At 40.6% G+C, this 24472-nt stretch overlaps 1 protein-coding gene across 5 annotated transcripts in view; it reads left to right on the forward strand.

Moving 5' to 3' along the window:
* CRB1 (crumbs cell polarity complex component 1) overlaps positions 1-24472 on the forward strand; it is a 267875-nt gene that overhangs the window by 207876 nt on the left and 35527 nt on the right. For all 5 annotated transcript variants that reach the window (XR_007476515.1, XR_007476520.1, XR_007476516.1 and 2 more), the window contains 4 exons: positions 7116-8072; positions 13320-13867; positions 15263-15428; positions 21158-22064. Coding sequence is in view for 2 of the 5 variants with exons in the window: in XM_004285086.3 (XP_004285134.2) it covers positions 7116-8072; positions 13320-13867; positions 15263-15428; positions 21158-22064 (2578 nt within the window). In the remaining 3 variants the exon portion in view is untranslated. The remainder of the gene's footprint in view (positions 1-7115; positions 8073-13319; positions 13868-15262; positions 15429-21157; positions 22065-24472) is intronic.

Genomic DNA, 24472 nt, shown 5'->3' on the forward strand with positions numbered 1-24472 from the left:
CTTCTTTTCCAATTTGGATTCCTTTTATTTCTTTTTCTTCTCTGACTGCTGTGTCTAAAACTTCCAAAACTATGTTGAATAATAGTAGTGAGAGTGGGCAACCTTGTCTTGTTCCTGATCTTAGTGGAAATGCTTTCAGTTTTTCACCATTGGGAACAATGTTGGCTGTGGGTTTGTCATATATGGCCTTTATTATGTTGAGGTAAGTTCCCTCTGTGCCTACTTTCTGGAGAGTTTTTGCCATAAATGGGTGTGGAATTTTATCAAAAGCTTTTTCTGCATCTATGGAGATGATTATGTGGTTTTTCTCCTTCAGTTTGTTAATATTGTGTGTCACATTGATTGATTTGCGTATATTGAAGAATCCTTGCATTCCTGGGATCAACCCCACTTGATCATGGTGTATGATCCTTTTAAGGTGCTGCTGGTTTCTGTTTGCTAGTATTTTGTTGAGGATTTTTGCATCTATATTCATCAATGATATTGGCCTGTAGTTTTCTTTTTTTGTAACATCTTTCTCTGGTTTTGGTATCAGGGTGATGGTGGCCTTATAGAATGAGTTTGGGAGTGTTCCTCCCTCTCCTATATTTTGAAAGAGTTTGAGAAGGGTAGGTGTTTGCTCTTCTCTAAATGTTTGATAGAATTCGCCTGTGAAGCCATCTGGTCCTGGGCTTTTGTTTGTTGGAAGATTTTTAATCACAGTCTCAATTTCAGTGCTTGTGATTCGTCTTTATATTTTCTGTTTCTTCCTGGTTCAGTCTCGGAAGGTTTTGCTTTTCTAAGGATGTGTCCATTTCTTCCAGGTCGTCCACTTTATTGGCATAGAGTTGCTTGTAGTAATGTCTCATGATCCTATGTATTTCTGCAGTGTCAGTTGTTACTTCTCCTTTTACATTTCTAATTCTGTTGATTTGAGTCTTCTCCCTCTTTTTCTTGATGAGTCTGGCTAATGGTTTATCAATTTTGTTTATCTTCTCAAAGAACCAGCTTTTAGTTTCATTGATCTTTTCTATTGTTTCCTTCATTTCTTTTTCACTTATTTCTGATCTGATCTTTATGATTTCTTTCCTTCTGCTAACGTTGGTGGTCTTCTTGTTCTTCTTTTCTAATTGCTTTAGGTGTAAGGTTAGGTTGTTTATTTGAGATTTTTCTTGTTTCTTGAGGTAGGATTGTACTGCTATAGACTTCCCTCTTAGAACTGCTTTTGCTTCATCCCATAGGTTTTGGGCTGTTGTGTTTTCATTGTCCTTTGTTTCTAAGTATTTTTTGATTTCCTCTTTGATTTCTTCAGTGATCTCTTGGTTATTTAGTAGCGTATTGTTTAGCCTCCATGTGTTTGTATTTTTTACAGTTTTTTTCTTGTAATTGATATCTAGTCTCACAGCATTGTGGTCAGAAAAGATACTTGGTACGACTTAAATTTTCTTAAATTTACCAAGGCCTGATTTGTGACCTAAGGTTTGATCTATCCTGGAGAATGTTCCATGAGCACTTGAGAAGAAAGTGTAATCTACTGTTTTTGGATGGAATGTCCTATAAATATCAATTAAGTCCATCTCATTTAATGTATCATTTAAAGCTGTGTTTCCTTATTTGTTTTCATTTTGGTTGACCTGTCCATTGGTGAAAGTGGGGTGTTAAAGTCCCCTACTATTATTGTGTTGCCATCCATTTCCCCTTTTATGGCTGTTAGCATTTGCCTTATGTATTGAGATGCTCCTATGTTGGGTGCATAAATATTTACAATTGTTATATCTTCTTGCATTGATCCCTTGATCATTATGTTGTGTCCTTCTTTTTGTCTTCTAATAGTCTTTATTTTAAAGTCTATTTTTTCTGATATGAGAATTGCTATTCCAGCTTTCTTTTGATTTCCATTTGTATGGAATATCTTTTTCCATCCCCTCACTTTCAGTCTGTATGTGTCCCTAGGTCTGAAGTGTGTCTCTTATAGACAGCATGTATATGGGTCTTGTTTTTGTATCTATTCAGCCAGTTTATGTCTTTTGGTTGGAGCATTTAATCCATTTACATTTAAGGTAATTATCAGTGTGTATGTTCCTATTACCATTTTCTTAATTATTTTGGGTTTGTTATTGTAGGTCTTCTCCTTCTCTTTTTTTCCCACTAGAGAATTCCTCTAGCATTTGTTGTAAAGCTGGTTTGGTGGTGCTGAATTCTCTTAGCTTTTGCTTGTCTGTAAAGGTTTTAGTTTCTCCAGTGAATCTGAAGAAGATCCTTGCTGGGTAGAGTAATCTTGGTTGTAGGTTTTTCCCTGTCATTGCTTTAAATATGTCCTGCCACTCCCTTCTGGCTTGCAGAGTTTCTGCTGCAAGGTCAGCTGTTACCCTTATGATGAGGATTTCCTTGTATGTTATTTGTTGCTTTTCCCTTGCTGCTTTTAATATTTTTTCTCTGTGTTTAATTTTTGATAGTTTGATTAATATGTGTCTTGGTGTGTTTCTCCTTGGATTTATCCTGTATGGGACTCTCTGCACTTCCTGGACTTGATTGACTATTTCCTTTCCCATATTAGGGAAGTTTTCAACTATAATCTCTTCAAATATTTTCTCAGTCCCTTTCTTTTTCTCTTCTTCTTCTGGGATCCCTATGATTTGAATGTTGATAGGTTTAATGTTGTCCCAGAGGTCTCTGAGACTGTCCTCATTTCTTTTCATTCTTTTTTCTTTATTCTGCACTGCAGTAGTTATATCCATTATTTTATCTTCCAGGTCACGTATCCTTTCTTCTGCCTCAGTTATTCTGCTATTGAGTCCTTCTAGAGAATTTTTAATTTAATTTATTGTGTTGTTCATCATTGTTTGTTTGCTCTTTAGTTCTTCTAGGTCCTTGTTAAATGTTTCTTGTGTTTTCTCCATTCTATTTACAAGATTTTGGATCATCTTTACTATCATTACTCTGAATTCTTTTTCAGGTAGACTGCCTGTTTCCTCTCACTTGTTTGGTCTGGTGGGTTTTTACCTTGCTCCTTCATCTGCTGCATATTTCTCTGTCTTCTCGTTTTGCTTAACTTACTGTGTTTGGGGTGTCCTTTTCACAGGCTGCAGGTTCGTAGTTCCCTTTTTTTTTGGTGTCTGTCCTCAGTGTGTAATTTTGGTTCAGTGGGTTGCGTAGGCATCCTGGTGGAGGGAACTGGTGCCTGTGTTCTGGTAGATGAGGCTGGATCTTGTCTTTCTGGTGGGCAGGACCACGTCCGGTGGTGTGTTTTGGGGTGTCTGTGATCTTGGCAGGGTTTTAGGCAGCCTCTCTGCTAATGGGTGGGGTTGTGTTCCTGTCTTACTATTTGTTTGGCATCAGGTGTCCAGCACTGGAGCTTGCTGGTCATTGAGTGGAGCTGGGTTTTAGTGTTGAGATGGAGATCTCTGGAAGAGCTCTCGCTGATTGATATTACATGGGGCCAGGAGGTCTCTAGTGGACCAATGTCCTGAACTCAGCTCTCCCACCTCAGAGGCTCAGGCCTGACACCCAGCTGGAGCACCAAGACCCTGTCAGCCACACAGCTTTTGGGAAATCTGAGGTCTTCTGCCAGCATTCAGTAGGTGTTCTGTAGGAGTTGTTCCACATGTAGGTATATTTTTGATGTATTTGTGGGGAGGAAGGTGATCTCCACGTCTTACTCCTCTGCCATCTTAAAGGTCCTCTATCTGTCTGCATATTTTAAGAAAATGCTAGAGACATTATATGTATGCCATTACAAAAGTATTAGGAGGCCTATGTATTCTACTGTTTACCATTGCATTAAGCTGCACAAAGTTTATGCATTTTTAATGCATTTTTCTCTTCTTTCTAAGCTCAGTATTCTTGTGAGCTAACATTTCCTGAATGGTTTCTTCTCTGCTCCCTCCCTCCCCCCTTTTCTTCTCCTTTTTTTTTTTTTTTCCTTTCATCTTTCCTTCTCTTTCTTTCTTTTTCAGAAACCACCTTATCTATTTTTAGGTGTTTCAAATTCTTAAAATGTTAACTGTTGGGTGGTCTGAAATTTGGCCCTCTAATGACTCTGGGCTTTCATGGCCTGCACATGATTTTATTTCATCAGAACTTCATGTATTTGGACAGTAATAAACAACACATAGTCTAAGCAGTTCTGAAAAGTCTTTTCAAAAAAAAAAAAAAGATGAAAAGGTTGTGACTGCTCACCTGGGGCAGCAGGAAAGAGAGAGAAAGAAGGGGAATTGCTGCTGGGCTGTGCTGGGCTGGGCTGTGCTGGGCTGGTCAACAACCATGCTCCCCTCCACCTGCAGGGCAGAGGCCCGTGGACCTGGGGTCCTTGGGGAGTCACGGGAGGAGTGTCAGTCAGTGGTCAGTGTAAAACAGGTCCTGGTCCCCCTCAGAAGGCTCAGGAAGAACAACAGACAGAGTTGGTGATGTCAAGTAAACCTTAGGAAGCCAATGAGGAAGGGGCTGGGGGAGGGACAACGTGAGAACAAGGCCTTGTGGCTGGAGTCTCAGCTGGAGCGATGGACCAGGGGGCTCCAAGGACCCCACAAAGAGCCCCGGGATAAAAGTCACCTTGAAACACCTGCCAGTCTCAGAGAGAGTGGAGCCATCTAACACCGGCACCAGTCAGGGGAAACTTTCTGAACCCTTCTGACACTCAGGCAGAAGTCTGGAGGTGGGGAGGGGAGGGAAAAAAGAAGGGGGCACCCTTCCTGGTCCTTTTTCAAGACAGCCTGAAGTCGACCTAACAGACAAAGAAAAAAGATTCAATTCCAAAGTGCACTGAAACTTACATTTCTTATGACTGGCCATCCTACTCATTATAGGTCTTTAAAATGTGATCTTAAGGCTTATTAATCAAGGCTGAACAGAAAAGACTTGGGGTCTGTAGGAGATTTTATCCCCCATTAAATATGTTTAAAGGCACAATGGGTGGGAAAAAAGAGTTTTTCTTCAATTATAACTCATGAGCTGTTCAGCATTCCTCTTAATTAAATGCTTACGGATTGATTTTTTTGTGTTTTCAAAATCCTGTGAAAATCAAATTTAAGTAAACTATCTTCTAATAACAAAAGTTTGAACTTTTCATAAGTTCAGTTAAATGAAACTTGCATTCTAACATTACTTTAAAATATAGCCTGTAATTTCTGTGTCAGTTCTGTTACCTATGAGGATGATTATAGATCACATAAATCAGTTTGATTTAGTTTTATTTTTTCTACTCATCCAGCTTTTTATAACACACATATGCACAGCACTGTGCAGGGACTGTGGGAGACTCTAAGATTGAAACACGTTCCCTCCTTTCACAGAGCTTGAAATACTTTTGGATTAACAAAGATTGTATGAAAGTAATCCAAGTAAAGTAAAATATAAGGACAGGAGGGTCCAATCAAGGGTCTAAATATATGGTACATAAATGGCTGTGGGCAAAAATTTAACCACTGTGCCACCAGGTAAATTTATCTCAAAATAGACACAAAAAGAGCACTTTGGGCTCTGGAGTAGATGAGGTTAAATGCAGTATAAAAATTTTAATCACCTTACAAAGGTCATCATTAATCAATTCATACAAAAATTAATTACCTAGTGCCAAACGTGAGCCAGGCATCGTGCTGTGCTTTAGACATACGTTGGTAAATCAAACAGCTTCCCTTCCCTCGTGAAGAGCATGATCTAATGAGATTCCAGCCTAATATGCTGTCCAAGTCAATCTCTCATTATGTAAAGTTATGCAATTTGTGGGTCATTCCGTATGCCCACACTTTCTAAATAGTCTCTCTCAATGATGACAGTGCTATTTGATTTTGTCATGTGAGGGTAATTTCTTTGGTTATTACTTTTTAATTACAGCCAACACTTACTGAGAAGTCACTTATATATAAAGCAATGTTATGAGCATCTTATGTGTCTTTACTCACTTAACCTTTAAAAAGCCCTGTGATACAGATACTATTTTTAACCCCATTTTATAGATCAGAAGACCTAGACACAAAAAATAAATGTAACCTGCTCACTGCCTAGCTGGGATTCAGATCCAACATTATCAATATAGGAGCCTTTGATTAAGTTTAAGAAGCACACACTTAGGTGTGGAGTTAAATGGGAAAATAGGACAGACATGTTAGTAATAACAAAAAACAAGAATGCACTAAGTTATCAATTAAAAAACAGAAAGTGTCAGATTGGATTTTAAAAACCAGACTGTAGAAGTGCTTTGGAGTTTAGACGTCAATCTTTCTAAGCCTCAGTGTTGTCTGTGAAAGAGAGCTAAGTCTGTCTGCCTTGAAGACCTCAGGAGATTGCTGTAAACACAAACACATAACGTGGATGATGGTGCTGTCGAAGCCAGAGTCCTATACATGTGTCAGTTTTTGTTAACACTATTTGTTCATTTGAACTTCGTTAAGAAGCAATAGCCATCACTCTTAAAAAGTGTTATAGTTCTTTTTGTTACCTGGATTAAATGAATTCTAACAATTCTCTAATTAGATACCTTTTTTTGACTTAGAACCAGGAAAAAGAGGGAAAGAAAGTAAAGAAACTAGAAACCGGAACTTGTTATTGGATAGATTTCATGGTTTATACTAGACTTGTGGAGAGGAGGTTATGGGACCTTCCATTCTCCTCAGAAGCCCTCCACAGAGAGAGTTGTCTGGACTGTCTGTGTGTCTAGGGATTACGGGGAGGTACAAAAAATGGAGAAGGCAGATCGCTGTTTCCAAGTAGAATAGAGTGAAATTAGCAGCCCAGGGCAAGATAAACAATATCTGGGAACTAAGTCCCCAAGTAAATAATTTGTGTCTAGCATTGTTCCCAATAGCAATCTAACTCTCTCTCTTTTAAAAAAATTTTTATGATATTCAGTGTCACTTATATATCTGACAATGATAGTTTGAGTCAACCACTCTTTTTGGCAAATAACCTATTTCTAGAGGGAGAATTCAAGGTTCACCATGACCGCACTTCTGTGCACCATACGTGCAGAATGATGGAATTGGTATCAGCTCCTCAGTCTCTAGTCACATTTCGCTCTGTTACACTCCTACACCTGAGCTGGTTCTGCACCTCCAAAAGATTATACATGAAGATTATGTGGAAGTTCTATTTTTCATCTGAATATATGTAATTTCAATCTATTCTTTATCACTGAACAGGGGTCCACTGTGAAGAGGACGTCGATGAGTGCTCTTCAAGCCCTTGCCAAAACGGTGGTACCTGTGAGAACTTGCCTGGGACTTACACTTGCCGTTGCCCATTTGATAACCACTCTGGAGCATTTTACGGAGGAAGGAACTGTTCTGATTTGCTCCTCAGCTGTACTGATCACCCATGTCTAAATAATGGAACATGCGTCCCTCACCTCCGCAATGGCCAGCATGGATTCGGCTGCCTGTGTCCCTCTGGCTATACTGGGTCATGGTGTGAAACGGTCACCACACTTTCTTTTGAGGGTGATGGCTTCCTGTGGGTCCCAAGTGGCTCAGTGACAGCCAAGGACTCCGGTTGTACAATAGCCCTCAGGTTTCAGACTGTCCAGCCAGTGGCACTTCTACTCTTCCGAGGTGACAGGGACGTGTTTGTGGTACTGGAGCTGCTCAGTGGCTACGTCCACTTATCAGTTCAAGTCAGGGATCAGCCAAAGGTGGTCCTGTTCATCTCCCACAGCACCAGCGATGGGGAGTGGCATGCGGTGGAGGTGACGTTTGCAGAGGCTGTGACCCTTGCCTTACTTGACGAGTCTTGCCTGGGAACATGCATCACGAGAGCTCCTTCTCCATTTGGAAGCGATGGGTCAACATGTGCTTTACAAAACTCCTTTTTGGGGGGTTTACCAGAGGGAACAGCCCACAGTGGTGTTGCCCTGCTTAACATCTATAATAGACCATCCATACCTTCGCTTGTGGGCTGCCTCCAAGATGTTCAACTTGACTCGAATCCCATCACCCTGGAGAACATCTCGTCCGGCTGGTCATTAAATGTCAAGGCAGGCTGCACGAGAAAGGACTGGTGTGAGAGCCAACCCTGTCACAACAGAGGACGCTGCCTCAACTTGTGGCTTAGTTACCAGTGTGATTGCTACCGGCCCTACCGAGGCCGGAGCTGTCACAGAGGTGAGAGGGGCAGGGCGCCAGGAAGGCTGTGCCTCAGAGCAGAGCTGGGACAAAACAGCCAGGCCGTTCCTGCTGGTTATGAATCATCAGGAGCCCTCAGGACTCTGCGGCTGGCTGCCCACTGACAGGAAAAGGAAGAGGCTGATGATGTACCTTAATTAAATCTGAGTGGATTCATAGGACACCAGGGTTTCACTCATGCAGAGAAGTGAAAACTAAGCCCATAGCTCCCATCCAAATGGGTTTACATCTTGGTGTTTACAAAATGCTATTACAATTTTACCATTTGTTGTGTATCAGAAATTTATTGCAAATCTTATTTGAAAGAGGAGTAATCTTTTTGGAAAAACAGGACCGTTAGACATGAAACTAGTCAATGCCGAATTCTAGAACAATGCCGTGTGCATAGTAGACTCTCAGTACGTAGTTACTTCCTTGCCCTCCTCTCTATGCAGTTCACACTAGCTCCAAAATCATGCTTAAGTTTAGCACGTTTACAAACCACCAATTTTATGCAAAGGTGTATTTTCCAGAGTTGCATTGGAGAAAACAGGTATTTTACCTACGTGTCCTAAGAAAAAAAAGAAAGAAAAAAGTTTAAAAAAAGTAGCAACACTGAAACTTGGTAGATGCCATAAACTAATTGATCTAATTTCTCTAGCAAATCAGTTTGAAATGCATTTCAAAATCCTTACTTCCGACATTGTTGCAAAGACTGCTGTTGATAATGATCAATACATACCTGTTTCTTTTTATTATTCTCTTGCATTGCAAATGTTGGAAAGGTAATTGCAACAGACTGCTTTGAAGTGCAGCTGTAATTTACCCCAAGATTTGAGAGTAACGTGAAATAGGACAACATCTGGTAAATAGTCTTCTTTGCTTTATATGAAGTAAAATTGAAACCAGTCTTGGTCTATACCCTACTCCGTGTATGAAGGGCTAAGAATTATTAGAAGCTATTCACGGGTCTCCCCCTGACCACAATATTCATTACAAATCACGGACCTGCTTGACTATGAGGCCTGGCGTCTACTAGCTCTATGTAATATTTTAAAGGGAATGGCAAGTTGTTTTGTGATATTTTTAAAGGAGAAAAGGGGAGATTATGCCGAAGCAATGTTCACTTTTTGAAGAAAAATTTAATTGACCTAAGGCAATATTTTTACTACATATACAAAATAACAAACAGATGCTGACTCATTTTGACCAGCTTCCAAGTGCAGTGACCCATGAGGTTAATACTTGACTGCGGGGATGCTAACTGTCCTGGTAAATAGATTCAAGGGATGCCAATCCAGTGGGTTCTGGTTTTCTTTAATTTATTTTTTCCAACTTGGAAAATCACAGAGTCTTTAAGCCCAGTTCCTGAATTGGTTAGCTGTCCCCTCTCTTCCTCCAGTTTCCTTTTCCCCCGGCTGCCCCCCACCCCTCCACTATTTTGAAACTGTTTAATCCTCATGAAAATGCTTAGCTTCAGAAGATATCTTTTTAGGGAGTAAGTTCTGTAAAATCGTCCCTTTCTGAAAATTCTTGGTATAATTTTAAGAAAAGTTATATTTCTCATATCACCTCTTAGTCATAAATTTAAAGTATTTTGTATTTGCTATCATCTTTGAGGAATGTTTGCTGGGGAGTTTATTCCCATCACAAAAGATGCTTACAAGCTGTAAGGACAACCTGGAATCTTCCTGTCATTGTACATAGATGTTCAGGAGGAGATGGGCTAAAAAGTACAAGGCAAAAACTTCACCCAATTCATGATCCTGGCTCAGCATTTCCCAAACATGGTACCCATTGCAAGGAACAAGCAGACTGGATGGAGGATTTGGCTGGCTGACGAAACATGACAGACAGACGGGCTTCCTATATTTTAAAGTTGATTTTTTTAAAATGATCCAAGTGTCTCAATAAGAAGAGTTCAGAAAAGAGTTTCTCAAAGCTTAGTTCCCAGAGCTGTCTGCAGGGTCGTCGCGGTGTATCTTATCGCCCTGGCTGTGTCCAGGAACGTGGAGCTTCCAGGATACTGTTCAGGATAAAGGTATCACCGACCTCGTCCCTTCTAGAGAATATTTGATTAAGAGAGGCAATTGACATATGTTTTATCTTCAGTTGTACATCTAAACTTTGACACTCTTATCTGCTTGGAATTAGAGTTTCTTAGATATAGAAGGAGCTTCACTCCATGACTGAATTTTTTACACTGTTGTGCACCCAAGTGTAGTGGCCCAAACCTCTGCTTACATACCTTCAGGAATGGGAAACTCACTCACACTCCATCTTCCCAGAAATCCCCTAGAAGTTGTCTTTTTTGTACTAAAATAATATATGATGACCTATAGCTTCCATTCATTGGCAGCATTGTAACTCTTGAAGCCAATGTCAACCTTACTTACATGTCTTCTTCTTGAGAACACAAATATTTGCAGAAAAGTGTCTTGTACCATCCAAGCCATCACTCCTATCATGCTAAACACACCCAGTTTCTTCTAATGTTTTCCACCTGACATCGTTTTCAGACACTCCATCAGCTGCTTGCTTGCTCTGGAATAAATCTGCTTATCTGGCTCCTAGATGTGCCTGACAGTGCAGAGTGACACAGGACTGTAACCTTCTCATTCCAGAGAATGTTCTTCTGTTCTGCAGCCTAATGTCCCATTGACCTTTGGGCAGCCACATTCTATGACTGGTTCACTTTGAGCTGTTCTCCCTCTTGGTGCCACAGATTTCTGCTTTTTCCACCCTAAACCAATGAAGTACACTTAGACCCAAGTGGCTTTTATTTATTCTAAATAAATTTCTTCTTGTTGTAGTCCATCAATCATTAAAACTTGGTTATTTCTTATCCCTATTTGTCGTCCCTCTTCATGACACATCAACAACACATATGAGAATCATTCTTTCCGTGTCCACAGACAAGTCATATATGGCGTCAGGTGTTTCTAAAATCATGTAGTAAATCATGTGCTCTGACTACTTGCTTGTGATTTCTGAAGAATAGGACTGCTGGAGAGTCAAGCTTCTGAGAAAAAGAAACAGCTCTGTGTTCTGTCTGTCTTTTCATCTGGATCCACAAAGTGATGCTGCAGGCGTCCCAGGATGACCAGCGGGGACCACCCCTGAGGCAGAGCAATTCTGTGCATATTCCCAAACCTCGGGAACTTCAAGAGCCACATTTTCTTATTGAGCATTTTATCTCATATGAAAGTGCTGCCGTGCATTCAGAGATGTTAGCCTCTTCAAACGGATTGTTACATCTAACAATGCACTTTGAAAGCTACCTGTAGTTGCCTGGAGCAGGTGGTCTCCAAATGCAGATTCAAAATGTAACGTTCCTGTCGAAAATCAAGGCAGAATTCTGAAAATGCAGACTTTTATGCAGAAGGTCTTCAAACACAGATGGTTACCTAAGCAAGCTTCACTATAATTCAGCTAAAATAAAATATGTCCCACCTTTGCTCAAACTTCAGTGGAACCATATGACAACATTTAAACATGCTGGAATGTGCTTTTTTTCTGGTTAGGATTGGGATGTGAAGACTTGAAGATAGCAATATGTTTAAGACAATGCTCTTGTCAAGTTCATCAGTGATTTCCAGATTGCAAGATTCAGTGGTCATTTTTCAGTCCTCATCTGCCTTGACCTCTCAGCAACAGTTACCACAGTTGAATACGCCCTCTTCCTGAAAACTCTTCCCTCACTAGGCTTATGGGGTGTCACTCTCCCTTTGTTCTCTTTCTGTCTTACTCTTTTATCATCTCCTTTACCTCCACATGTCTGATGCTTAAGGGTTCAGTTCTTGGACCTCTTCTTCTCTCTCTAGATTCACTCTCTTGGTGATCTCTTCCAATCTTAGGGCTTTAAATGCCACATTTACACTGACAAATCCAAAATTACTGTGACTAGCCTAGAATGTCTCCCCTGAACCTCTATATCTAACTGCTGACTAGAAATTTCCACCTGGATATCTAATAGGGCATCTCAAATTTAATATGGAATCTCATTTCTCCCCCAAATCTGTTCCTCCTGTTTTCTTCCCCATCTCTGCAAATGGAAACTCAATGCTTCTAGTTACTTGGACCAAAAGCCTTGGAGAGCAACTTGCCCCAGAAAATCCTGGTTTTGGTTCTACCAAAACATTTCCAAAATCTGACCACTTCTCCCCATCTGCACCATGACCACTGATCCAAGCCACCATCATTTATCTCCTGAATTTCTGCAGTAATATCTCTACTTTCTTCGGGGTTCTGCTCAAATATTACCTTCTCAGAGAGTTCTTCCCTGATGACTCCATTTAAAATGACAGCTCCACTCCCTCCTGCAGCTCTTCCTAGTCCCTTTCTCTGCCTGAGTTTTTGTATATCAAAGAACCTATCACCACCTGACATACTATATAACCTCCACCCAAATGGAATGTCAGCTTTAGGAGTACAAGAACTTGTGTTCCTACTATATCATCAATGATTTTGAAGGTCAGCATTTATTTTTATACTTCTCAAAGAGTTTTCTTGTGGTGATGCACATCGATAGCATTGCCACGTCAATGCATTAGAAATCTCTCTGTCCACAGGAAATGTTGGGTGAGTTCAGAACTCAGCTTTGCCCTAGTACTTTGTGCCCCATGCCTCTCCTTCACCCACCCAGGACCAAAGAAGGAAGAGTCCCCCTCTTCCTTTGTTCAACTGCCTTGCCTCTTAATATTATTAGGGGTATCTTCCCAAAAGAGGATTTGCAAATCTAATTCTTGGTTTCTGTCCTTTACAAGGAACAGTTAGGTTTGATGCCATTTGTTTGAGCATGCCCCCAAATAGCAGCGATGACGATTGCTCAGTCTACTTACATGTGTTGCAGGAAGAGCTCTTGCTTCCCAAATTTCTCCAAATCAAGTTAGAGTGCAGTAGTATCTGATATTCCATGTTTAAGCCCCACCCTTTTAGAGCAGTGAGGAAGAGGTTCAAAAGTTTATCGGTGCAGAAATCTTCTCTTTCTCTTTGTGATCAGTGAACTTCAACTATAAACTATAAACCAAAATCTAGTTATTTTCAGAATAAAGTAAACTCAGAAGTTCAGAAAGTCAGGGATGACTTTTCAAATTGTCGTTCTATTGAATAAGCCTGTCTTGAACTTTTAAAAATATGAATGTGCATATATGTATATATACATATATATATATATATATATATATATATATGCATTACTTGTGTGTCTTCAGATGTTTCCTCTTTGTCTCTCCTCCTCTATTAAAGCGTATGTGGCAGGCAGATTTGGCCAAGATGACTCCACTGGATATGCGGCTTTCCATCTTGACAAGAGCTACGGAGAAGCCTTCACGCTCTCCATGTTTGTTCGAACACATCGTCCATCGGGCTTGCTCCTAGCTCTGGAAAATGGCACTTGCCAATACATCCGTGTTTGGCTAGAGCATGGCAGACTAGCAATGCTAACTCCAGGTTCTCCCAAATCATTAGTAAAATTTGTTCTCAGCGATGGAAATGTCCACTTGATATCTTTGAAAATCAAGCCAAATAGAATCGAACTGTATAAGTCGTCACAAAACCTAGGATTTATTTCTGCTCCTACGTGGAGACTCCAAAGAGGAGATGTCCTCTACATTGGTGGACTGCCTGACAGACAGGAGACTGAAGTTAATGGTGGATTCTTCAAAGGCTGTATTCAAGATATAAGGTTAAACAACGAAAATCTGGAATTCTTTCCAAATTCAACGAGCAACGCAGCCCAAGATGCAGTTCTTGTCAATGTGACCCAAGGCTGTCCCAGAGACAACCTGTGTGAGGTAGGATTATTCATACCAACTATGTCCATATTGTGTGCTAAAAGTTTCATTTTATTAAATAGATAATTTATTATAACTGTTCTTTGTATGTGAATATGGTGTTACTGACCCACTAGCTGTAGAATAATGCTTCATCCATACTTTCCCAGCAGGACTCGGGGATTTATGTTGAGCCATGAGAGTGTGGCCTTGATCTTATTGCCATTATGGTCCATTTAACCAACCAAAATAACTACGTCTTCTACAACCAAATGACTTAAGAATAATTGTATTTTAATTCCCAAATTCTTAATGGCATCCCAGAGGTTTAACTGAATTAATTCGTTTTGAAGATACCATTAACTTTATCTTAAATGCCCAGCTACCATTGTTTTGAACATCTACTAAGTCAATAAGGAAAAAAAATCTGAGAGGTAACTTCCTTCTGGGAGTTGGATTTGAAATTTTCTGTAATATAATTACTCAGAGCCCATGCTTTACTTTGTATATTTTGTATGCTCTTCTGAAAGCTACTTCAATACGTGAAATTGTCAGCTCTGCATGAGCTTTCAGAGGAAAAGAAGGAAAGGCATTTATATCTGTTGAACATTTATTGAGCTCCAACTATTGCCATGTACTGGGCTTCCTTCTAAATACATAAAAATGAATCATTGTAGCATTACTATAGGGGCACCTCCAATGTGCCAGGTGCGATTTTCCATGGATCAATCCATTTCATTCTGTGGAAGGACTACTGTGCAAAGCAGGCGTTTTTATTCTCTCCATTGATGTTATTTACAGAAAAGGAAATTGGCGTTTAACAAGGTTGGGTCACTAGCCTAGATCACATGTTAACAGTGGAATGGGCATAAATAAAGACGGAGCTCTCAGAAATTCCTTTATCAATACTTCCGTTTTGAACACTTTGTGAGAAACCTTGTGAGAACTCAAATTATGATACGCTTCTGATTCAGAGGCAGAGCTGGAGGGGAGATGGTGTCACTCCTCTGGGGACCCAGAGGATCCAAGTACCAACTTCCCTGTTTGACTGTTGATAGAATCTTGGACAACGAAAGGGACCTCAGTTTCCTCACCAGTAAAAACAGGAGGAAAAGTCTCTAACTCAAACTATCATTAGTGACAGTGAAAGTGCCTGGTAATTTATAAATTACAGAGAATATAATTACACCTTTGAAAATCCTCCTTGTGCTACAGGAGATCAGTATTGTATATTTTTCTTTATTTCCCTTTTCCTCTCTCTCGATGGTAGCAGTAAGTTTTATTCTATTTATCAGCCAATGGATATAAAAAGTTCGAAATGAAAATATGTAGGAAATTAGCATTCACAGATTAACAGGGTCTTTTCCATATTTAGTTGCCGGCGCTTCTAATGCCTTTGACTTATTGTCTGCTCAGCCCAACCCCTGTCACAACGGAGGCATCTGCTACTCCCTGTGGGACGACTTCTCCTGCTCCTGCCCTGCGAACACAGCCGGGAAAGCTTGCCAGGAGGTTCGCTGGTGTGAACTCAGCCCGTGCCCTCCCCGGGCCCAATGCCAGGGGCTGCCTCGAGGATTTGAATGTAAGTGCACTTCAAACTTATCACCATCCAGTTCAGCTGGGCATTTCAGTTGTTCCATGAGTCAACCCAGAAAAAGAATACAGACAACTCCAGCTCAGCAGAGAAATGTGTAGCTGCTTCTCCCTGCGCGAGTAGTGGTATAACAAACCTAATGGGAGTGTAATAAGCCAGAGTAGCCTCATCCTGCCCCTGGGTTTCTGAGTGGGAAACGGCGGTCATAGCAGCACCAAGCCTAGATCCTTGATCATTTAAGACTAATTTCTAGAGAAAGAATTAACCGGGTTATATTTGGCTTTTCTTTTCTTGTTACTGGCAATACAGAGTGAAAGTGCCAGTGTGAGCACATTGTCATTGGTTAACTATGAGGCTTCTGGCAATTCATACGTCTCCATAATCTAAAGCTTCCTCTGTAAGAAAAGGATAAAACGTCTACTTGATAAGTAGGTAACTATGGGTGTGTGTGTGATGATTATATGACCTCGTGTGTAGAGAGCCAAGCGCAGTAGGCACTCGATTGGTGTTGACCATGAGTATTTCCCTCAATCTGAATGGTTGTCCTGCCCAAATTCAGTACTACTGAACACAATTTCCCAAATGTTAGCAATTTGAATACTATCTTTACAATTTTGACAGGTCTACGTGGTAGCCACACTATTATTTATCGTATGTCTTTTCTTCTAGTTCAAATAATGCGCAGTTCAGTCTATAGCCAACCGTCTATGTTCGCACTCAATTCTAATCTCTTCCCCTTGTTCAAAGATTTTGCTTCTGAAATTTTTCTCTCACCCGCGAACATCATCAGTTTTCCCCTCAGTATATAAACATACTGTCAAATTTACTCATTACAAACTATTTCCCTTGATATCCCTCCCATCCCCACCAGCTACCATCCCATGTTCCTGCTTCCTTTCTTAGTGGGAGAAACCCTCTAAGAGTTGTCCTCAATGTGCATCCGATGTCTTTCTGTCCAGTGTTCTTTCACCCCAGCAGTTAGCTCCCATGCACCATCACCATCTCTACCCTGAACTCTCTCAGCCCAGAGCTTCACAAGGGCCTCATCCCTCCATTCCCTTTTCTACCCAAGTGCCCTCTTCCCTGGCTTTACTTTTCTTCATGGCTCTAATCATCCTTGGATGTTTTGTTACACAGGTATTTGTTCACTTGTTCATCATCTTTTCCTTGATGGAATATAAGTTTCAAAAGGGAAGGAGATTTTCTGTCTGGTTTCCCACGTTACTCTTAGCACTTAGAATAGTGCCAAACATGTAGGAGGTTGTCAGTAAATATTTGTTAAATAAATATATATTTTTCTTCAATTTAGCTCAGTATTTTCACTTAACTGCTCTAGACTTAAATTACATTATCTGCATACAATTAAAAAAATACATAAAATACCTTGGAAAACACTGCACTAAAATAATGGTCTGGAGCTAGGCGTTGACTGACCTGAGGCCCAAATCAACAACCAAGCCCCAAAGTGACTGAGAATGAGAATACAGTTACTTTTACGTTTCTATATTTTAAAATCATATATCAAAATGGTATGTGAAATGTATTGCACAGTGTATATACTTGGGGGGCAGTTTCTAAAAGAATACACATACTCTTATGTTTCATATTTAAGAAATAATATGCTACACACATGAATAAAGCATGATGAATTTGCGTAAAGAATGAGATCAGGCCTCTAATATGACACAGAACTTTAATGGCACCTTTTCCATTTTTCTGCCCTCTGAATTGCTTGTTTAAAATAGTTTACTACTTATTAATTTTACTGTTAATCTTTTGACAGAAATACTAAAGTTCTCAGTCCCAGTTATATTCTACAATGGGGTTTAAATCATTTTGAACATTTTCACAGGGAAAAAAAGAATAGGGTTTCTAAAAACAGTGGTGGTCCAAGAACCATACCCTGGGTGCGTATTGCCCTCCGTCTCCACATAAAGGATTTGGATGCCCCACGTCAGAAAGGCGTGAATGATCTTCACTGCTACTGCATGGCCACTACAGAAAGTGGAAAAAGTTTGCCTCGACCTTTCAAAAAGTCTCAGTAACATTTTTTTAATTATGACTTATCTTAAGGGAGAAAATGTAAATTAGTAGGAGGGGTGAAATTTTCCTAACCGGTAGGTATAAACCCTAGCATTCACTTTTGCTATTTTGTATAATTTTCATTTGATGTGACCTCATGACACTATTGTATTTATTTCTAGGGAGATGTGTTGGGAAGATAGTTCTGCTAGAATAACATACTCTTGAGAGTATAGCTTGTGCATTACCCCGAGTTTGCCCTTAGTACTTAATCATTTCTATCTCTGTATCCTATCCGAAAACGGACAATTAAAAACTACAACCCACCTTAGATACAGGTGTGTTTATTATGATAAAGTTCCCTGAAGAAAAGGCAAAGTATAAATGTTAATGTGCACTGCGGTTTTTACTCAGATCACAAGAAGTGATTTCCATGTGCTCAGTCGGTCAATGAAACTAGTTTATACAGCATGACAGACAGTATTCTTCCTTCAGGAGTTGGAGGGCTAATGAGATTTGTCATGTTAACATTTATTCAGAAACATGTAATGAGACACTTCTTGCTCTTTTCCTGCCTAATCCCAACCCCAAATTTGCTGGGAAAAAACACCACAGTCAAAAGCAATAAAATCAAGTGAAATGTTAATCCAGTCAAATGATACACTTGAATGATACCCTTGAATTTACTCCTGCTGTGGTTTCTAATCATTATCTCACTTTTCAGAATTAAGGATTGAGTTATTTTTATAGATTATTCATTTAGTAATATTTACTGAGCACCTGTTTTCTGCCAGGCAATGTTCCCTGCATCGGGTTTAGTGAGAACCTAGACAGAGAAGTTGCGTGATCTCGTAAAAGCTCATGTTCTAGTGAGGAGAGACAGACAAGGAACAAGTAGGAAAGTTAACAGTATAATTTCAAATAGCTACAAGATGCTATGAAGAAAATAAAGCTGAGTAATTAAAAAGAGAGTGGGTTGCCGGCGGGGGTGGGGGGGGACATTTTCACTTGGGTAGTTGGGGAAAGCATCTCGGAGGAGGTGACATCTGAGCGCATATTTTGTTGAGAAAGAGTCCGGTATGGGAAGATCGGGGGCCAATATCGTGTCTAAGTAACCGCAAATGTAAAAGGCCTGGTTTGGGAACAAGCTTGGCGTCTTCAAAAAATAGCAAGAAGTTTTTGTGGCTGTAGTACGTGCATGAGGAAGGGTGGCAGGAAATGGGATTGGAGAGTTAGGGGTCGGGTCACATAAACTCTGTCCGCCATGTTTAGGATTTAGGAATCCTTTCTAGATGTGATGGTAACCGTGGAGGTGTTGAGCTAAGGCATGGTTGGTACATTGCTCTGCAGCACAATAGAAGCCAGGACACTGAGAAGTGGTTGGAATAGGCTGTATAATAAAGTGTTCGAGGTTGGGTGTGGTGACCCACACATGAGGTAAAGACAGTGTCTTAAGGTCAATTTCTACTGAAAGCTGGAAGATAATGAGAATAGAGAATTGACTGCTGGATCAGTAACACAGAGGTCACCATGACCTTGACAAGAGCGGTTTCAGTGATGTGATGGGGAACAAGGCTGAAGGTATTAAAAAGAAAATGGGGGATGAGAAAGTTGAGACAAGGTGAATCTAAAACTATGTGGAGAAGTTTTGCTGGAAAAGGAACTAGAGAAATAAGAAAGCAACAGGGTAGAGGGAGGTCAGGGTAGTGCTCTTGGGTCTTGCCTGTGTTTTTATTTTTTAAGATTGGAGCAATTACAGCATATTCTTATGCTGATGGGAAGCAACAGAAAGGGAGGGAAAATGATGATGCAGAACAGAAAGAGATTACGTTTAGAAGTAATATCTAAAAAAGGTGAGAATGAAAGGGACCCAAGGCGTGACTGGGAGAGTTGCCCTTGGATGTGTGCTGGAGCACCTACAGTTTCCCACCTGAGTAGGGAAAACCCACAGTAGGAATACACGCACAGCACTGCTGACACCTGATATGCGGGGGTCCCCCCACCAAGCAATTCTGCTGCAGTAGCTGGGTGTCCTACGGGTCATCTCAATTTAGTTCAACTCTGACACTATCCGCCCAGATATAGTGTGAGATCTCACAGGCTAAGGGCTCAGTCCCACTAGAAGACCCCCCACTGCACTTCAGATGCCAATCGCAAGCCCAGGTTGTCACCTGTGCTCCTGACCGATCAGCTATAAATCTGAGGCTCCCACGACCCCCGCCTCGGTTCAATTAATTTGCTAGAGCAGCTCACAGAACTCGGGGAAACCCTTAATTGTTTACCATTTTATTAAAGGATATGATAAAGGTCCCAGATGAACAGCCAGATGAAGAGATACATAGGGCGAGGTCTGGGAGGGTCCCCAGTGTAGGAGATTATTTCCCGAGGAGTTGGGGTGCATGACCGTTCCAGTGTGGGTATGTTTAACAAGTTGGAAGCTCTCTGAACCCCATGCTTTTGGGATTTTATGGAGGCTTCCTTATGTAAGCATGACCAATTATTAACTCCATTTTCTGCACTCTTCCTTCTCTAGAGGATGGGCTGGGGCTGACAATTTCAAGCTTCTAATCATGACTTAGTCTTCCTGATGACCAGCCTGCATCCAGGCTCCACCCAGGAGCCCACCCAGAGTCGCTGTCTCATTAGAACAAAGATGCTCCCAGTGCAGTGCTCTTATCACTTAGGAATTTACCAGGGTTTTAGAAGCCCTGTGTCAGGAACCAGGGGCAGAGAACAGGAGATCTTTTTTCTATTATTGTACAGATAAGAATAAGGACAATGCATCCATTATAACAAATGGAAAGCAGAGTGGATCCAGATTTGTTAGGTTTACAGATTAGGTGGGAAACTGAAGCAGTTCTTCTTTCTCCTGTTTTCTCAGGAAAGTAAAAAAGGAGATCATAAACAGAAAGGGTTCGATATTTTAAGAGATAAAGCAAGCTGTGAACGAGTGATCTTGTGGAATTGGAAAAACAGTCTAATAGAAAAATGCAATAAGATTGCCCAAAAGTGCTGTGGTCCCATGTGGTCACATGTATGCGGGCGTATATTAGAGCAGAGGGTACGGTTGTATAATTTTGCCCAACCACAGGATGCTACTTGGAGTTAGGCACAGATTGGTGACTCAGCACATGACTGGAGTTTGCCAGGTAGTAAATCAGTCATTTAGAATGCTACTTTTAAGTGCCTCCCGGTCAGCTTACTCAGAAGCCAGACTCCACTGTTAATTAACTGTGTCACTTGAGGCCCAGCTTATAGCTAGACTTGTGAGTTCTTTGTGCTCGATTTCTTTATGTGCAAAACGGGTAACCAATGCTTTATTTGTGGGAGCAGCTGTAAAATAACATTAGAAGGTACTGCATTTCAGTGGAAAAGAAATAAATGATTTGGGTTTTGGCATCTGACCACCCAAGTTTGACATTCTGGCTTAATTATCTATTAGCCACTTGACCGTGAGAAAATTACTTAACCTCTGTGAGTCTCACTTTCTTCTTCTGTAAAATAGAGATGATAATAACAATGAACCTACATTCGAGAACTTCATATTAAAAATAATATAAAAGCGACTAACAGAGTGCCTAGCCTGTATCAAACAATCCATACATGACGGTAGTAACGTGATGATCATTAAAGGTACTTAGGCAAACATTACAGATTTAGTAAAGTTGCTGATTGGCGTTGCCTTCTCTCTTTAGGTATCGCAAATGCTGTTTTTAATGGACAAAGCAGTGAGATATTATTCAGGAGCAATGGGAATATTACCAGAGAACTCACCAATATCACATTTGGTTTCAGAACAAGGGACGCAAATACGATCATATTGCACGCAGAGAAGGAGCCTGAATTCCTTAATATTAGCATTCGGGATTCCCAGTTATTATTTCAACTGCAAAGTGGCAACAGTTTTTACATGCTGAGTCTGACAAGTCTGCAGTCAGTGAATGATGGCGCGTGGCACCAAGTGACTCTCTCCATGACAGACCCACGGGCCCAGGCTTCCAGGTGGCAAATGGAAGTGGACCAGCAAACACCTCTTGTGACCAGCGCAGTGGCTACTGGGAGTCTCAGCTTCCTGAAGGATGATATAAACATTTATGTGGGTGAGCGAGCTAGTGACAACACGCAGGGCCTGCGAGGGTGTCTAAGTACAATAGAAATCAGTGGCATTTATCTCTCTTACTTTGAAAATGTTCATGGTTTCATTAATAAACCTCAGGAGGAGCAGTTTCTCAAAATGTCTATACATCCAGTGGTTACTGGCTGTTTGCAGTTAAACGCCTGCAATTCCAACCCCTGCTTGCATGGAGGACATTGTGAAGACACGTACAGTTCTCATCACTGCACCTGTCCCGTGGGATGGTCAGGGGCACACTGTGAACTCGACATTGATGAATGCCTTTCAAACCCCTGTATCCATGGCAACTGCTCCGACAGAGTTGCAGGCTATCGCTGCAGGTGTGAGCCTGGCTACACCGGTGTGAACTGTGAATCAGATGTAGACAATTGCCAGAGTCACCTGTGTGCAAACGGGGCCACCTGCGTCAGTGACACCAGTGGCTATTCTTGCCACTGTCCTGGAAATTTCACAGGAAAATTCTGCAGGTGAGCATAATATCCACATAAAGTGTGTTTCGAGCTGTGTTCTACATCTTCAAACTGGAAAGCTCTCTGCCCAGGTATGAACATACAGGCTGTGCTGAGCAGGGGGTGACAGTCAACGGCCATCACAGTTTGGTCTTGCGAAGACAGGATCTCACCTGCTGGCATGTTCTACAAAGAGGAAGGGCAGGGTTTGGACCAGACTTTGAGCAAAATGTTTTCTCAGTCATCTCTGTTAGAATGTCTCAGGAACTACAGCCCCAGAGTCTGACAGCCTTAAGGCCTCAGGAAACAAATACATTTACAACAAATGCAAGAGCTGAATTTTAGTATTGTTGGAGGAAGCATGACTCCTACCCCTAAGAGAATACTCTGGGGTATTTCAGGCAGGTAAACTCATATAATTCTGAAAAGACTATGTTAAAGTATAATTTCAAAAGGGTGAAATCATGACTCTCAGAATGAACGTTTTGATGACTTTGTCATTAATTAATGAGGGAACCAGTAAGACAAAAATCAAAATGTCAAAGGATAATCTAATCATATACATAAATATGTCCATATAATATATATACACACTTGTAAATAGGGATGAATTTACCAATAAATGCAAAATTTTTTAATAGCCTATAGGGCAACAAAATTAGTACTTGAACCACACTATTTCTACAGTGTGACAATGGACTGTATCGCTTCAAATTCATTTGCACTTCAATGAACAAGATCCATTAGTATTACTATAATTTTCTACAACTTACAGAGTTGTGAACTAGCTTGGTAATGAAAACCTGAGTCATACACATTAGAAAAATCAGATAATCTTAGAGGGTCTTTTATATAACACCCAGCATTCCACTGAAAGAATACCCAGTGATCTCTTTTGCCCATTTCAAAGCATTTCACAGTTTTTTCTAAAACTATAAAGCTTAGTTCTGGCAGTCACATCCGTTTCATGTAATATAAATAGAAACAGGAATGAATATTTTCCTGCCAAGTCACACTGCTTTAGTATTTCTATGTAAGTAGAATTCATTATTGTTTTTATAACTTATACTTGTTTTGAATTCACTAAACAATTGAGTTGTTATAGGCACGTGAGATGGTTATTTCTAGCAAGCAATAGATTCCAGAATGTGGACAGGAAGGCCTGGAGTTGGCTGGCAGCCTGCAGACATTACACTAATTCAGAAGTGGTACCTTAACTGGATGAATTTCCTAGTAGACAGAATAGGTAGCCACACGTGTAAGAAGATGTATTTGTCTCCATAACATTTATTGCTGTTCAGAGTCTGTGAAGGCATGACACAGGGTTAGGTGCTGAGTGTTGACATTCCAATAAAATGTCACTTCTCATGAGTTAACCAACTCATTGGCCAACAGGTAATCTGAATGCTTAAAAGCAAAAGACATTCAGGATCAAAATTAATAGTACTGCCATGGTGACTTTGGTTAAGTAAAATAAACAAATATGCCCCAGTAACCAGTGCTCCAGTATCTTTTCTGCCTAATTCATCAAAGTCACGTTTTCAAAGATTAAAGTTTTGATTCAAAAGTACTTTGTAATGAGGTTCAAAATTGTGTATTAACATATGATGTATACAAAGCGTCATATTTGCATTGCTAATTGACCTCTTTCAACGCTGGTTGACGCTTTTGGCTCCTTTGAAAAGTCCTTAGGATATTTTCTTTCTTTTTTTTTTTTTTTTACATCTTTATTGGAGTATAATTGCTTTACAATGGTGTGTTAGTTTCTGCTTCATAACAAAGTGAATCAGTTATACATATACATATGTTCCCATATCTCTTCCCTCTTGCATCTCCCTCCCTCCCCTCCTCCCTATCCCACCCCTCCAGACGGTCACAAAGCACCGAGCTGATCTCCCTGTGCTATGCGGCTGCTTCCCACTAGCTATCTACCTTACGTTTGGTTTAAAGTCGAATTGATTGGCTCTTGTGGGAAGAGACACATATAGACCGGTTTCTCCATATAGACACATATAGACCGGTTTCTCCATATTAGCTGCAGCACGCACAGCAGGACAAATTAAATTCATCTGATATTTCCTGAATATTAACTATGTATCCAGTTCCATGCATAACATGCACAGTGGGTCGAAGGACCTGAACACCATAAAATCTTTTTAACCAGTCCCTTCACACCACTGGATTTTATCACACAGTAAAGTTCTGCTTAGCTTCTAACAATTTGTTCTGCCCCTTATAAGGATTCCTTAATATATACAGCTCTGTTGATAAACGAAAGAGCCAAGCTCAGAATTCACACGTGGTCACCACTGAGTGCCGTGTACAAACCTCCTGGACAGCACATGGCTTGCATTCTGCTGAGCTGTGAGTTATTAGATGGGGGCAGCAAGTGTTGGCAGGGAAACTGGAGTTCAGCTGTGAAAGGC

Source organism: Orcinus orca, chromosome 1 (assembly GCF_937001465.1).
Source record: "Orcinus orca chromosome 1, mOrcOrc1.1, whole genome shotgun sequence".
NCBI classification, from domain to species: Eukaryota; Metazoa; Chordata; class Mammalia; order Artiodactyla; family Delphinidae; genus Orcinus; species Orcinus orca.